The sequence below is a fragment of the Nerophis lumbriciformis genome, linkage group LG36, assembly GCF_033978685.3.
Source record: "Nerophis lumbriciformis linkage group LG36, RoL_Nlum_v2.1, whole genome shotgun sequence".
NCBI classification, from domain to species: Eukaryota; Metazoa; Chordata; class Actinopteri; order Syngnathiformes; family Syngnathidae; genus Nerophis; species Nerophis lumbriciformis.
The window spans coordinates 1,983,063-2,000,000 of NC_084583.2; the positions used below are offsets into that span (position 1 = coordinate 1,983,063).

Genomic DNA, 16,938 nt, shown 5'->3' on the forward strand with positions numbered 1-16,938 from the left:
CATACTTGTTGGTCACAAAAACCATTCATGAAGTTTGGTTGGTTGGATTAAAGGCCCCACCTTTTCTCCTCCAAACATATTACTGGGTATTGTGGCCATCCATCCATCTTCTTCCGCTTATCCGAGGTCGGTTCGCGGGGAAGCCCAGACTTTCTCCTCATCAGCCACTTCGTCCAGCTCTTCCCGGGAGTTCCCGAGGCGTTCCCAGGCCAGCCGGGAGACATAGTCTTCCCAACGTGTCCTGGGTCTTCCCCGTGGTCTCCTACCGGTCGGACGTGCCCTAAACACCTCCCAAGGGGGGAGTTGGGTGGCATCCTGACCAGATGCCCGAACCACCTCATCTGGCTCCTCTCCATGTGGAGGAGCAGCGGCTTTACTTTGAGCTCCCCCAGGATGACAGAGCTTCTCACCCTATCTCTAAGGGAGAGCCCCACCACCCGGCGGAGGAAACTCATTTCGGCCGCTTGCACCCGTGATCTTGTCCTTTCGGTCATAACCCAAAACTCATGACCATAGGTGAGGATGGGAACGTAGATCGACCGGTAAATTGAGAGCTTTGCCTTCCGGCTCAGCTCCTTCTTCACCACAACGGATCGATACAGCTTCCGCATTACTGAAGACGCCGCCTGTCGATCTCACGATCCACTCTTCCCTCACTCGTGAACAAGACTCCGAGGTACTTGAACTCCTCCGCTTGGGGCAGGGTCTCCTCCCCAACTTGGAGATGGCACTCCACCCTTTTCCGGGCGAGAACCATGGACTCGGACTTGGAGGTGCTGATTCTCATCCCAGTCGCTTCACACTCGGCTGCGAACCGGTCCAGTGAGAGCTGAAGATCCTGTATTGTGGCCAAACAACTACATTTTTGTTTCATCTGACGACAGAACTTTCCTCCAGAAGGTCTTATCTTTGTCCATGTGATGTCAGATGAAACAAAAATGTTGCTGTTTGGCCACAATACCCAGCAATATGTTTGGAGGAGAAAAGGTGAGGCCTTTAATCCCAGGAACACCATACCTACCGTCAAGCATGGTGGTGGTAGTATTATGCTCTGGGCCTGTTTTGCTGCCAATGGAACTGGTGCTTTACAGAGAGTAAATGGGACAATGAAAAAGGAGGATTACCTCCAAATTCTTCAGCATCAGCCCGGATGTTGGGTCTTAGCGTAGTTGGGTGTTCCAACAGGACAACGACCCCAAACTAGAGATGTCCGATAATATCAGACTGCCGATATTATCCGCCGATAAATGCTTTAAAATGTAATATCGGAAATTATCGATATCGGTTTCAAAAAGTAAAATGTATGACTTTTTAAAATGCCGCTGTGTACACGGACGTAGGGAGAAGTACAGAGCGCCAATAAACCTTAAAGGCACTGCCTTTGCGTGCCGGCCCAATCACGTAATATCTACGGCTTTTCACACACTCACAAGTGAATGCAAGGCATACTTGGTCAACAGCCATACATAATAATAACTGGGATTTATATAGCGCTTTTCTAAGTACCCAAAGTCGCTTTACATGTGGAACCCATCATTCATTCACACCTGGTGGTGGTAAGCTACTTTCATAGCCACAGCTGCCCTGGGGTAGACTGACAGAAGCGTGGCTGCAATTTGCGCCAACGGCCCCTCCGACCACCACCTATCATTCATCATTCAGTTCACAGGTGTGAGTGGCACCGGGGGCAAAGGGTGAAGTGTCCCGCCCAAGGACACAACGGCAGCGATTTTTTGGATGGTAAGAGGCGGGGAGCGAACCTGCAACCCTCAGGTTTCTGGCACGGTTGCTCTACCCACTACGCCATGCCGCCCCATACATACATGTAACACTGAGGGTGGCCGTATAAACAACTTTAACACTGTTACAAATATGCGCCACACTGTGAACCCACACCAAACAAGAATGGCAAACACATTTCGGGATAACATCCGCACCGTAACACAACATAAACACAACAGAACAAATACCCAGAACCCCTTGCAGCACTAACTCTTCCGTGATGCTACAATATACCCCCCCCCCCCCCCCCCCCCCCCCCCACCTCAACCTGTCCCAAATTCCAAGCTGCTGTTTTGAGGCATGTTAAAAAAAATAATGCACTTTGTGACTTCAATATAAATATGGCAGTGCCATGTTGGCATTTTTTTCCATAACTTGAGTAGATTTATTTTGGAAAAACTTGTTACATTGTTTAATGCATCCAGCGGGGCATCACAACAAAATTAGGCATAATAATGTGTTAATTCCACGACTGTATATATAGGTATCAGTTGATATCGGAATCGGTAATTAAGAGTTGGACAATATCGGAAAAAAGCCATTATCGGACATCTCTACCCCAATCACTTGCAAAAGTGGTAAAGGAATGGCTAAATCAGGCTAGAATGAAGGTTTTAGAATGGCCTTCCCAAAGTCCTGACTTAAACGTGTGGACAATGCTGAAGAAACAAGTCCATGTCAGAAAACCAACACATTTAGCTGAACTGCACCAATTTTGTCAAGAGGAGTGGTCAAAAATTCAAGCAGAAGCTTGTGGATGGCTACCTAAAGTGCCTTATTGCAGTGAAACTTGCCAAGGGACATGTAAGCAAATATTAACCTTGCTGTATGTATACTTTTGACCCAGCAGATTTGGTGCCCACGTCTGTATATTCTGAACATGTGCTCCTCTTCAAACATGACCTCATGTCTGCTAGATTACAAAACCATGCACACTTTTAGTGAATGTAAGACTTTGAATAATAAAAGCTTGGGTAATTCTGCTTTTGCTAGACCCACACATTCCTCTCTGCTGGTACCTGGCGGCATAGCTGATTGCAACACTTGAAGGAAAAAATAAATCACAACACTTTAAAAGGGCTGTTGGCAACCTTTACACGGCTGCCTAGAGGGCGCTAACTGTCCAAAATGTTGTAAAGGTGATATCTCGGCGCTTTGAGCATATAAACTACTCCTCCCACAATAACATTAAATGGCGAAAAAGTATATTATCGCCATCGCCGATTAATTCCTTTTCATGCCGATCGCCTCTGGCTGATACTGTCTTTATTTTTAGTCCCCCAACTGACAAGCCAACTGCTAATTATGTGTCTCCATACACAATGTGGAGCCTCGCCCGGAAGCTAATAATAACCACCTCCGTTATGGCAAATAACTTGCATTACTTAATATCTTAAGTACAAAACCCAAAACCAGTGAAGTTGTCACGTTGTGTAAATGGTAAATAAAAACAGAATACAATGATTTGCAAATCCTTTTCAACCTATATTCAATTGAATAGACTGCAAAGACAAGATACTCAACGTTCCAACTGGAAAACTTTATTATTTTTTGCAAATATTAGCTCATTTGGAATTTGATGCCTGCAACATGTTTTAAAAAAGCTGGCACAAGTGGCAAAAAAGACTGAAAAAGTTGAGGAATGCTCACTTATTATCGAACACTTATTTGGAACATACCACAGGTGAACAGGCTAATTGGGAACAGGTGGGTGCCATGATTGGGTATGAAAGCAGCTTCCATGAAATGCTCAGTCATTCACAAACAAGGATGGGGCGAGGGTCACCACTTTGTGAACAAATGTGTGAGCAAATTGTCCAACAGTTTAAGAACAACATTTGTCAACCAGCTATTGCAAGGAATTTAGGGATTTCAACATCTACAGTCTGTAATATCATCAAAAGGTTCAGAGAATCTGGAGAAATCACTGCACGTGAGCGATGATATTACGGACCTTAAATCTCTCAGCTGGTACTGCATCAAAAACCGACATCAGTGTGTAAAGGATATCACCACATGGGCTCAGGAACACTTCAGAAACCCACTGTCAGTAACTACAGTTGGTCACTACATCTGTAAGTGCAAGTTAAAACTCTACTATGCAAAGCAAAAGCCATTTATCAACAACACCCAGAAACGCCACCGGCTTCGCTGGGCCCGAGCTCATCTAAGATGGACTGATGCAAAGTGGAAAAGTGTTCTGTGGTCTGACGAGTCCACATCAAATTGTTTTTGGAAACTGTGGACGTCGTGTCCTCCGGACCAAAGAGGAAAAGAACCATCCGGATTGTTGTAGGCGCAAAGTTCAAAAGCCAGCATCTGTGATGGTATGGGGGTGTATTAGTGCCCAAGACATGGGTAATTTACACATCTGTGAAGGCACCATTAATGCTGAAAGGTACATACAGGTTTTGGAACAACAATATGTTGCCATCCAAGCAACGTTATCATGGACGCCCCTGCTTATTTCAGAAAGACAATGCCAAGCCACGTGTTACAACAGCGTGGCTTTGTAGTAAAAGAGTGTGGGTACTAGACTGCCCTGCCTGTAGTCCAGACCTGTCTCCCATTGAAAATGTGTGGTGCATTATGAAGCGTAAAAAACCACAACGGAGACCCCCGGACTGTTGAACAACTTAAGCTGTACATCAAGCAAGAATGGGAAAGAATTCCACCTGAAAAGCTTCAAAAATGTGTCTCCTCAGTTCCCAAATGTTTACTGAGTGTTGTTAAAAGGAAAGGCCATGTAACACAGTGGTAAAAATGCCCCTGTGACAACTTTTTTGCAATGTGTTGCTGCCATTAAATTCTAAGTTTATGATTATTTGCAAAACAAAAAAATTAAGTTTCTCAGTTTGAACATTTAATATCTTGTCTTTACGGTCTATTCATTTGAATATAAGTTGAAATGGATTTGCAAATCATTGTATTCTCTTTTTATTTATGAATTACACAACGTGCCAACTTCACTGGTTTTGGGTTTTGTATATGTGTATGTGTATGTATATATGTATGTACATATATATGTGTATGTGCATGTTCTTGTATCTGTTGTGTCATAACAAAGCTAAGGCAATGTCAAGACTTGGACTTTGGCTTGGTTTGTTCTCCCGTGGTGCAAATGAACTGGACTGGTCAAGGCTTGAAGGTGGGTACATGATATATTTTAAACTATCAAAAAAGGAATAAACAAAAAGCGCGCACAGTGGCGGAGAATAAAACTAGACTTTAAACACAAAACTTGCACATTGGCAGAAACTATGAACAATTAAACAAAACACTAACTGTGGCTTAACGAACAAAAACTTACTTGGCATGGAACCGGCATGAAAAAAAGAGTAGCAAGGGTCATCAGGGTGTGGAGAGTGTGCAGGAGCATAAATGTGGTGATGTCGTCAGAACGAACAACAGAAAATGAATGAACTTAAATACTATGGACATGATTAGTGAAAGCAGGTGCGTGACTCGAAACGTGAAACAGGTGCGTGACGTGACAGGTGAAAACTAATGGTTGCTATGGTGACAAGAGTGCACAATGAGTCCAAACGTGGAACAGGTGCGTGACGTGACAGGTGAAACTAATGGTTGCTATGGTGACAAAACAAAACAAAAGTGCACAAAAAGTCCAAAATTTAAACCGAACATTACTAAAACAAAACATGATCACACAGACATGACAGGCAATACTTAAAGTACATTTTAGATTATGTCAAAACTTTTTTTTTAACTTCAAATGATTCATTACATATTTCCTGATGACAGCATTTCACTATAGTTTCAGTGCTGTTTTTAGATTATTGTTTATATTGATAACATTTGTTATAGTAATTCATGTTATCGTGGGACCCTCACATTATATATATACATTTTTTTAAAGTGTACCTGAGGAAAACTAGCACTTTGCACACACATGAGTACTTTAAACTCATAGCATCTTGTGTAAAAAGGTTTAAATAATATTAGTTTTCACTGTTTTGCATTATGTTTGTTTGTACAATCAAATGTATGTACAGCATTTAGTTTTTCATATTAACATCCCCATGCATTTGCATGCAGGCACTGCCATTTCTGAATGTTGGATTTGTCTTTTGTGTTTCTCTCCAGTGCGGACGAACGCTTTGACGCCACCTTCCACACCAACGTGCTGGTGAACGCTTCCGGTTACTGCCAGTACATCCCACCTGGCATCTTGAAGAGCACTTGCTACATCGACGTGCGCTGGTTCCCCTTCGATGTGCAGAAGTGCGACTTGAAGTTTGGCTCCTGGACTCACAACGGCTGGCTGCTGGACCTCCAAATGCTGGATGTGGACACGTCCACCTACATACCCAACGGGGAGTGGGATCTCGTAGGTAAGATGCTGCGGGAAGTAAGGGTCAGATGTCATTGACAGACCTCATGTGAGAGCAGACATCCATTTAAGATCAATTGCTCTACCATGACACTATCCCATTGTTCCGCTTATCACGCTTTGGCTGTTGACATGCAAAACAAAATGCAATGTTGTGATGTACAGTTGTTCATGAATCATGTGGTGGTAGTTCTAAGTGGGTGTGGGTACCAAAAGCAGCTAGAACTATAATACAGATAAAACAGGTTGCCAGAAAAAAACTGGAAGAGATTGAACTTAGTTTGGTACATTCATTTCACATAGAAACACGAGGCACTTTTAACAGTAGCTCTGAATTAAAACCAGTACTATTATAAAATACATTAGTAGAGTAAAAACACAAAACAAACTGCAGATATAGGGGAATACACTGCAAAATAAAACCAGCACTGGTTAATAGTTTAAACTGTTGCACAAACCCAGTAAATTAATTGAAATGCCAAGTGACTAAGTTAAAACATTTGATGTTTAATAAATAAAATTGTTAAAATAGTGGATGACAAGTTGAAATGGTGCACAGTAAAACTATCCGACAAAAACAAACATCATAAATTAAAAAGATAATCAACTGGGGTTTTACGGTATACCGGTACTTGTATAGTATCGCGGTACTAATGAATCAAAAACGGTACTATACTCTGTTTGAAAAGTACCGGTTCCCGGCATGATAGCGCGTCGTGACATTGCTGGTTTTACGAGCAGAAGAGCATGTTCGGCAGCGCGCGCACACGGAGTACTTACAACATACTTGCCAACCCTCCCGGATTTTCCGGGAGACTCCCGAAATTCGGCGCCTCTCCCGAAAACCTCCCGGGACAAATTTTCTCCCGAAAATCTCCCGAAATTCAGGCGGAGCTAGAGGCCACGCCCCCTCCAGCTCCATGCGGACCTGAGTCCGCTTTCCCACAATATAAAGAACGTCTACAGTAAAGCAGTCCGTCTGCCGTAAACAGCAATGTTGTGACACTCTTAAACAGGACAATACTGCCATCTAGTGCATTTGATGAAAGCACTTTTGTGCGTGCCACACAGCAATGCATCATCAGAAAGATAGTGACAGAGAATAGAACAAGGATGGACAATTCAACCCTTAACTCAACAATGAGTAGATGAGTGTTATGTGTGTGTATATGTGTAAATAAATGAACACTGAAATTCAAGTATTTCTTTTATTTATATATATATATATATATATATATATATATATATATATATATATATATATATATACATATATATATATATATATATATATATATATATATATATGTATTTCTTTTATTTATATATATATATATATATATATATATATAGCCATCCATCCATCCATCCATTTTCTACCGCTTATTCCCTTCGGGGTCGCAGGGATATATATATATATATATATATATATATATATATATATGAAATACTTAACTTGGTGAATTCTAGCTGTAAATATACTCCTCCCCTCTTAACCACGCTTTTTTTAGTTCATATTATGTTTATAAACTCGTCCCTGGACACAGGAGAACTTAAATTATGACCAGATTATGATCCTGTAACTACTTGTTGGTATCAATCCGATACCTACATTTGTGGTATCATCCAAAACTAATGTAAAGTATCAAACAAGAGAAGAATAAGTGATTATTACATTTTAACAGAAGTGTAGATAGAACATGTTAAAACAGAAAATAAGCAGATATTAACAGTAAATGAACAAGTAGATAAATAATGAATTTTTACAGTTTGTCCCTCATAATTTACACAAAATAATAGAATGATAATAAATGACACAATATGTTACTGCATACGTCAGCAGACTAATTAGGAGCATTGGTTTGTTTACTTACTACTAAAAGACAAGATGTCTAGTATGTTCACTATTTTATTTAAGGACTAAATTGCAATAATAAACATATGTTTAACGTAGTGTTAAAATAAAGCCAATAATGCCATTTTTTGTGGTCCCCTTTATTTAGAAAAGTATCGAAAAGGACAAAAATAAATTTTGGTACTAGTACCGGTACCAAAATATTGGTATCGAGTAGAGATGTCCGATAATATCGGACTGCCGACATTGTCGGCCGATAAATGCTTTAAAATGTAATATCGGAATTTATCGATATCGGTTTCAAAAAGTAAAATGTATGACTTTTTAAAACGCCGCTGTGTACGCGGACGTAGGGAGAAGTACAGAGCGTCAATAAACCTTAAAGTCACTGCCTTTGCGGGGCGGCCCAATCACATAATATCTACGGCTTTTCACACACTCACAAGTGAATGCCATTCATACTTGGTCAACAGCCATACAGGTCACACTGAGGGTGGCCGTATAAACAACTTTAACACTGTTGCAAATATGCGCCACACTGTGAACCCACACCAAACAAGAATGACAAACACATTTCGGGAGAACATCCGCACCGTAACACAACATCAACACAACAGAACAAATACCCAGAACCCCTTGCAGCACTAACTCTTCCGGCTACCCCCTACCACTTCAACCCCGCCCACCGCAACCTCCTCATGCCCTCTCAGGGAGAGCATGTCCCAAATTCCGAGCTGCTGTTTTGAGGCATGTTAAAAAAAAAGAATGCACTTTGTGACTTCAATAATAAATATGGCACTTTTTTCCATAACTTGAGTTGATTTATTTTGGAAAACTTTGTTACATTGTTTAATGCATCCAGTGGGGCATCACAACAAAATTAGGCATAATAATGTGTTAATTCCACGACTGTATATATCGGTATCGCTTGATATCGGAATTGGTAATTAAGAGTTGGACAATATCGGAATATCTTCAAAAAAGCCATTATCGGACATCTCTAGTATTGAGACAACCCTACTGCCTTCTATCGACCCTGAACTCTGACTGCCAGGTTCCTATAAAGCCCTTCTCAAGACACATAACAAAGATGATGTTTTTTTCTTTCAGGTGTCCCAGCCAAGCGCAACGAGCTGTACTACGAATGTTGCAAGGAGCCCTACCCAGACGTCACCTTCACGGTCACCATGCGCCGCAGAACCCTTTACTACGGTCTCAATCTGCTCATCCCCTGCGTGCTGATCTCCGGCTTGGCCCTGTTGGTTTTTCTGCTGCCCGCCGACTCGGGAGAAAAGATCTCGCTCGGTAAGACGCTGCACAGATGTTTGGGGTGTAGCACGCCTTTGCAGTCTAACACTCTCGTGGCAACACTTTTTTGTGGGGTTGCCCTCCAGTGGGTCCTCCAGGCCACCCAAGCACCGACATGAGAGCCCGATTCAGGGTTACAATACAGGGTTATTTTGCAATAATGCCCTCAGGTTGCTTTCCAGCAATTATAATAATAATAATAGATTTTATTTGTAAAAAGCACTTTACATTGAGTAAAGTGCTAGTGTATTAAAAAATAAAAAATAAAAAGATAATAAAAAATTTAAAAAAATTAAAACTAGAACAACCAAAAAGCTAGAACTAGTATGAATATATCTAAAAAAAAAGCTTTTTTAAAAAGAAGGGTTTTTAAGCCTCCACAGTCTGTGGTGCCCTCAGGTGGTCAGGGAAAGCGTTCCACAAACTGGGAGCGGCGGAGCAGAAAGCCCGGTCTCCCATTATTCGTAGCTTTGTCCTCGGAGGTTGGAGGAGGTTAGCCTGTCCGGAGCGGAGGTGTTGTCCCAATTGTCTGTTTGTCTCTCTGTCTCTATGAGTCCGTGCTCTCGCTCTCGCTCGGGCTCTTGCTCCAGCTCCAACAACCTCTCTCCGCCCGGCTGCTGCTTATACAGGGCGACAGGTGATTAGATAACAAGGCCCACCTGGGCCATCGACGCACCTGTCGCTGACTTCGAGGCCGGTCCTTGCACACCCCGTTCTGCTGCAGGCCAGCAGGCCACGCCCCCCTCCACGACTTTATTCTGGTTATTTGGACTGGTGGGGAGACATACACTAGGCAGGATTGTGTTCGGTGAGGAAAGTCTTGCTTTTTATGAATCCTTTGCATTTTTTAATTGACTTGCTGCAGTGCAGTCTTCCTTTTGAACAGGAGAAACACTGGAGTTCCATGGAAGAAAAGGGTCGGACTTAATTCCTGCTTGACAAGTCACATTATAGTGCAATAAAAAGGGACACTATTTAACTGATTTAAATCATTAAATGTAGGGTTGTAACGATATTAACATTTCATATCCCGGTCGTTGTGACCAAAATTGTTATGTTTATCATTATTATCCCGGGTATTGTTAAACTAGGTCAAAAAGTACTTATACACACACTAAAAAAAAAAGTTTAATTATTGAAAATACTGTAACTATTTTGTGTGTTGTGTGTTTCTTATGTTTCACTGATAGCCATTAAAAGAGATCAAATGCTTAGACTACACTTTTATTGTTTTAAATACTGTAAAGCACTTTAAGATGTATTTAAATGAAAAGTGCGTAACAAATCGAATACACAAAACCCAAAACCAGTGAAGTTGACACGTTGTGTGAATGGTAAATAAAGACAGAATACAATGACTAGCAAATCTTTTTCAACTTATATTCAATTGAATGGACTGCAAAGACAAGATATTTAATGTTCAAACTGAGAAACTTGTTTTTTTTTTGCAAATAATCATTAACTTAGAATTTAATGGCAGCAACACATTGCATAAACGTTGCATTTTTACCACTGTGTTACATGGTCTTTCCTTTTAACAACACCCAGTAAACGTTTGGGAATTGAGGAAACCAAATTTGAAGCTTTTCAGGTGGAATTACTTCCCATTCTTGCTTGATGTACAGCTTAAGTTGTTCAACAGTCCGGGGCCTCTGTTGTGGTATTTTAGGCTTCATAATGCACCACACATTTTCAATGGGAGACAGGTCTAGACTACAGGCAGGCCAGTCTAGTATCCGCACTCTTTTACTACAAAGCCACGCTGTTGTAACACGTGGCATGGCATTGTCTTGCTGAAATAAGCAGGGGCATCCATGATAACGCTGCTTGGATGGCAACATATGTTGCTCCAAAACCTGTATGGACCTTTCAGCATTAATGGTGCATCACAGATGCTGGCTTTTGAACTTTGGCCTAGAACAATCCGGATGGTTCTTTTCCTCTTTGGTCCAGAGGACATGACATCCACAGTTTCCAAAAAAAATTTTAAATGTGGACTCGTCAGACCACAGAACACTTTTCCCCTTTGCTTCAGTCCATCTTAGATGAGCTCGGGCCCAGCGAAGCCGGCGGCGTTTCTGGGTGTTGTTGATAAATGGCTTTCGCTTTGCATAGTAGTTTGAACTTCCACTTACAGATGTAGCAACAAACTGGAGCTACTGACAGTGGTTTTCTGAAGTGTTCCTGAGCCCATGTGGTGATATCCTTTACACACTGATGCAGTACCGCCTGAAGGATCCAAGTTCACGGGCATTCAATGTTAGAATGTTAGTCTCCAGATTCTCTGAACCTTTTAATGATATTACGGACCGTAGATGGTGAATTCTCTAAATTCCTTGCAATAGCTGGTTGAGAAATGTTGTTCTTAAACTGTTATACAATTTGCTCACGCATTTGTTGACAAAGTGGTGACCCTCGCCCCATCCTTGTTTGTGAATGACTGAGCATTTCATAGAAGCTGCTTTTATACCCAATCATGGCACCCACCTGTTCCCAATTAGCCTGTTCACCTGTTGGATGTTCCAAATAAGTGTTTGATGAGCATTCCTCAACGTTCTCAGTTTTTTTTGCCACTTGTGCCAGCTTTTTTTAAACATGTTGCAGGCATCAAATTCCAAATGAGCTAATATTTGCAAAAAATTACCAAGTTTTCCAGTTGGAACATTAAATATCTTGTCTTTGCAGTCTATTCAATTGAATATAAGTTGAAAAGGATTTGTAAATCATTGTATTCTGTTTTTTATTTACCACTTACACAACGTGCCAACTTCACTTGTTTAGGGTTTTGTAGTTTTACTATTTATTATTTCTTGCTGTGTTCAGCGGTCCTTGAATGAAGGGTAAAAACAACTCTGTCTCGTAGAACGATCACTTTGTTCTAAGAGAGCACAGCTTGTCGGTTCAATGTGCACAAATAAATAGCTTAGTTGCTCACTCAGCAATGTGTTCATATACCATAAAATGTAGATTCGAGTAAGTTGCTTTTTTTATGGAGAAAGACGTTAATGTCTCTTGTTTTCATGTTAACATTTAACTTAGCGATGTTATGAAAGTGCAGGTATTAATTAGGTTTTTTCAAATCAATTTAAGCTTACTCAGCAATGTGTTCATACACCATAAAATGTAGATTCGAGTAAGTTGTTTTTTTATGGGGAAAGACCTTAGTGTCTCTTGTTTTCATGTTATCATTTAAGCTAGCAATTTTATCAAAGTGCAGGTATTCATTAGGTTTTTTCAATCAATTCAATTTAAGACGGTAATAGTAATCGTCGGGAGTTGTACCGCCGTTATCATTAATATTGTTTATCGTTACATCCCTCGTTAGGTAACAAATCTTCAAAGGAACTTGGGATGCTTCTAATCTACATTTAACACATTTCCTTGTGGTCTAGATCAGTGTTTTTCAACCACTGTGCCGCGGCCCACTAGTGTGCCGTGAGATACAGTCTGGTGTGCTGTGGGAGATGAGCTAATTTCACCTATTTGGGTTAAAAATATTTTTTGCAAACCAGTAATTATAGTCTGCAAATGATGTGTTGTTGTTGAGTGTCAGTGCTGTCTAGAGCTCGGCAGAGAAACCGTGTAATACTCTTCCATATCAGTAGGTGGCAGTCGGTAGCTAATGGCTTTGTAGATGTCGGAAACAGCGGGAGGCAGTGTGCAGGTAAAAATGTATCTAATGCTTAAACCAAAAATAAACAAAAGGTGAGTGCCCCTAAGAAAAGGCATTGAAGCTTAGATAAGGCTATGCAGAACGAAACTACAACTGAACTGGCTAAATAGTAAACAAAAACAGAATGCTGGACGACAGCAAAGACTTACTGGGGAGCAAAGACAATACTACAATGCACACCCGAACCTGACATGACAATCAACAATGTCCCCACAAAGAAGGATAAAAAACAACTGAAATATTCTTGATTGCTAAAACAAAGTAGATGCGGGAAATATCGCTCAAAGGAAGACATGAAACTGCTAGAGGAAAATACCAAAAAAAGAGAAAAAGCCACCAAAATAGGAGCGCAAGCCACTACACACAGGAAAAAAGCAAAAAAACTCAAAATAAGTCACCGTGTGATGTGACAGGTGGTGACAGTACACCTACTTTGAGACAAGAGCTATAGTGATGCATGCTTGGTTATGGTTTCTGCTGGTGGTGTGCCTCCGCATTTTTTCAACGCAAACCAAAAAACAAATCTGTCTGGAGCCACAAAAAAACGAAAAGCCGTATATAAATGTTATAATGAAGGCAACACATGATGTAAGTGTCTATATTAGCTATAATAGCCTACTATCAAAATGACTATGTGTCACAGGCCGAATATCATATCTGGAACGATCTCCCTCTCCATGTGAGACTGGCCCCTTCTTTGGCTACTTTTAAGACCCTTCTTAAAACCTATTTTTAATTCACTGGCTTTTAACCCAGCATGAGACTTTAAACGGTTTTTAACTTTTTAACTGCATTTTATCTAAAAAATTGTTCTTAAAAATGTTGTATTTGCTTTTTCAATGTGTATTTTACCTCTGTTTTAAATGTTATTTTTTAGTCTGTCCTTTGCCTGTATTTCTTTGTGGTGTACAGCTTTTTGTTTTTCAACTGTGGTTGTTTTTAAAGGGCTTTATAAATAACGTTGGTATGGTATTTCAATTAATAATTAATGATAATATTTATTCTACACATTTTTACAACTTTAGAAACCATTAGTAAATCAGAGGCTACTCAGAAGGTGAGATAACTCCTGGAAATGACTGGCTTTTAATGGTCAAAGGTATAGATGTGTGTGTCCAAGTTAAATAGATCTTTTAATAGATTTATTACAATCTTTGGCAAGCTCGGTAACATTTGCTGTGGTCTGGAACAACATGGCACACAAACAACTATATAAAATGCAGCCAATAGAACATACAGATAACGTGTCATGAGACATGCAAAACTAAATTATTTACAAAGAGGATACAAGTAAAGGATATTAAATGAGCTCAAATATACCTACAAATGAGGCATAATGATGCAATATGTACATACAGCTAGCCTAAATAGCATGTTAGCATTGATTAGCTTGCAGTCCATGCATTGACCAAATATGCCTGATTAGCACTCCAACGAGTCAATAACATCAACAAAGCGCACCTTTGTGCATTCACGCACAGCATAAAACGTTTGGTGGACAAAATGAGACAAAGAAGGAGCGGAAGATTTTACAGGTAAACAAACTGTTGCGTCACAGTCCACACTATGGTGAGTTCAAGAACCCCCGAAATTAGTAGGACAAAACGAAGTTCGCCAAATACTCTCATCGGTGAAGCATACACACACACACATATTAAACAGTGGTAGTTCTAACAATTGGGAAGGTTTGTGTCATGTTTGTCCTCAAACAAACACCATACTAAAACAAAAAGAATACAAAAATTTGCCCCATCTTTTTCCATTTTCAATCATTTTGTCAAAAATGCTCCAGGGAGCCACTAGGGCGGCACTAAAGAGACGCATGCCGCGGGTTGCAGACCCCCGGTGTAAAGTTTGCATACATTTTGCTCCACAGTCCCGTTTATAGCCCGTTTTTTGAGTCCGTCTGCAAGCTGTTGGTTTGTGGAGGTGTTCCCAGATTGCGTGGTCATTGGTTTAATTAACGAGCACACAAACCTCCAGCGAAGACAGCTGTGAAGGGAATTATATTTACATAGCACTTTTCTCCAGAGACTCAAAGCGCTTTACATAGTGAAACCCATTATCTACATCTTTGCGCTACATTTAAACCAGTGTGGGTGAATGAAGTGTCTTACCTAAGGACACAACGGCAGAAGCGGGGATCGAACCTGGAACCCTTAAGTTGCTGGCACCGCCGCTCACCCAACCGTGCCACGCCGCCCTGGCTCTTTACCAAACCTGTGCCGACGATATTCCGGATTGTGCTTTTACTTTTTATGGCACTGGTGGACACCATGTCTAATAACAGTAAATAATAAAAAGTAAATAATGGCGTTAGGTTAGCTACCTATTGTATACAGTAAGTACAGACTCCAGAGATAAATATGATACATATAATGCAGGGATGATACATTTTAAATCAGGAGATAGACATTATAATGACACCTAATCTGTATCCTTATAGCTTTATAGCACTAAAAAGTGTTGTAAAATAAATCTACCGTATATTGCAGACTATAAACCGATACCTTTTTTCCTACACTTTGAACCCTGCGACTTATAATGAGGGTGCGGCTGATTTATAGATTTTTCTTTGCTGTTATGGCTGCCATCAGAGGGCCGCTTGTAACAGTGAGTAATATAAGAATTTGCCTCTGGATTTTATTATTAATTATATATACAGTCGCGAACAAAAGTTTACATACACTTGTAAAGAACATAATGTCATGGCTGTCTTGAGTTTCCAATCATTTCTACAACTCTTATTTTTTTTGTGATAGAGTGATTGGAGCACATACTTGTTGGTCACAAAAAAACATTCATGAAGTTTGGTTCTTTTATGAATTTATTATGAGTCTACTGAAAATGTGAGCAAATCTGCTGGGTCAAAAGTATACATACAGCAATGTTCATATTTGCTTACATGTCCCTTGGCAAGTTTCACTGCAATACATGTAAAAACATATGTACCGTCTTTCCATTTACAGTCATACACCGTTAAAAACAAGATTTTACCGTAAAAATATGGCAGCTCAGTCAACAGAATTTTAATGCAAAAAAATGGGTTTTTTTTGTTTTTTTTCAATTTACAGTAATGTGCTGTAAAGAACACTGTATAATTTTGTGTCATTTTTATTAATTTGATGGGTAGTTTGCTGTAAAATCAGGAGTCAAGCAGATGTTTAAGTATTTATTTTTATTTATTTATTTATTTATTTATTTATTTTTTATTTTTTTTATTTAGACAAAACATTTTTGGAAAGTATGATAATATGCTGTAATATTTGTTGGAATAATCCAGGGGTCGTCAACCCAAAATGTTGAAAGAGCCATATTGGACCACAAATACAAAAAAGTAATCGGTCTGGAGCCACAAATAATTAAAAGTCTTATATACTGTGAGTCTTATAATGAAGGCAACACATGATGTAAGTGTCTAATTAGCTATAATAGCCCACTATAAAAATGACTATATGCAAATCTTTGACAGAAATGCTGAAATGTAATATGTATTATATAACTTCTCAGAGGGTGAGATAACTCCTGGAAATGACTGGCTTAGAATGGCTAGAAGTAAAGATGTGTGTGTCCGAGTTAAAGGAAATGGCCGGCTGTCTTCTTCTAATGGATTTAATACAATCTTTGCAAGCTGGCTAAAGTTTGCTTTGGTCTGGAACAACATGGCACATAAACAACTATCAGAAATGCAGCCAATGTTACACACAGATAATGTGTCATGAGACATGCGAATATAAATACACAGAGGACATAAGTAAAGGAAATTAAATGAGCTCAAATATAGCTACAAACGAGGCATAATGATGCAATATGTACATGCAGCTAGCCTAAATAGCATGTAAGCATCGATTAGCTGACCAAATATGCCCGATTAGCACTCCAACAAACATCAACAAAGCTCACCGTTGTGGGTTCACGCACAGCATAAAACGTTTGGTGGACAAAACGAGACAAAGCAGGAGTGGCATA

At 40.1% G+C, this 16,938-nt stretch overlaps 1 protein-coding gene across 2 annotated transcripts in view; it reads left to right on the forward strand.

The window, feature by feature from the left end:
• LOC133576857 (neuronal acetylcholine receptor subunit alpha-7-like) overlaps positions 1-16,938 on the forward strand; it is a 157,371-nt gene that overhangs the window by 120,514 nt on the left and 19,919 nt on the right. For both annotated transcript variants that reach the window (XM_061930207.2, XM_072912423.1), the window contains exons 5-6: positions 5,887-6,134; positions 9,099-9,293. In XM_061930207.2, the coding sequence (XP_061786191.2) occupies positions 5,887-6,134; positions 9,099-9,293 (443 nt within the window). The remainder of the gene's footprint in view (positions 1-5,886; positions 6,135-9,098; positions 9,294-16,938) is intronic.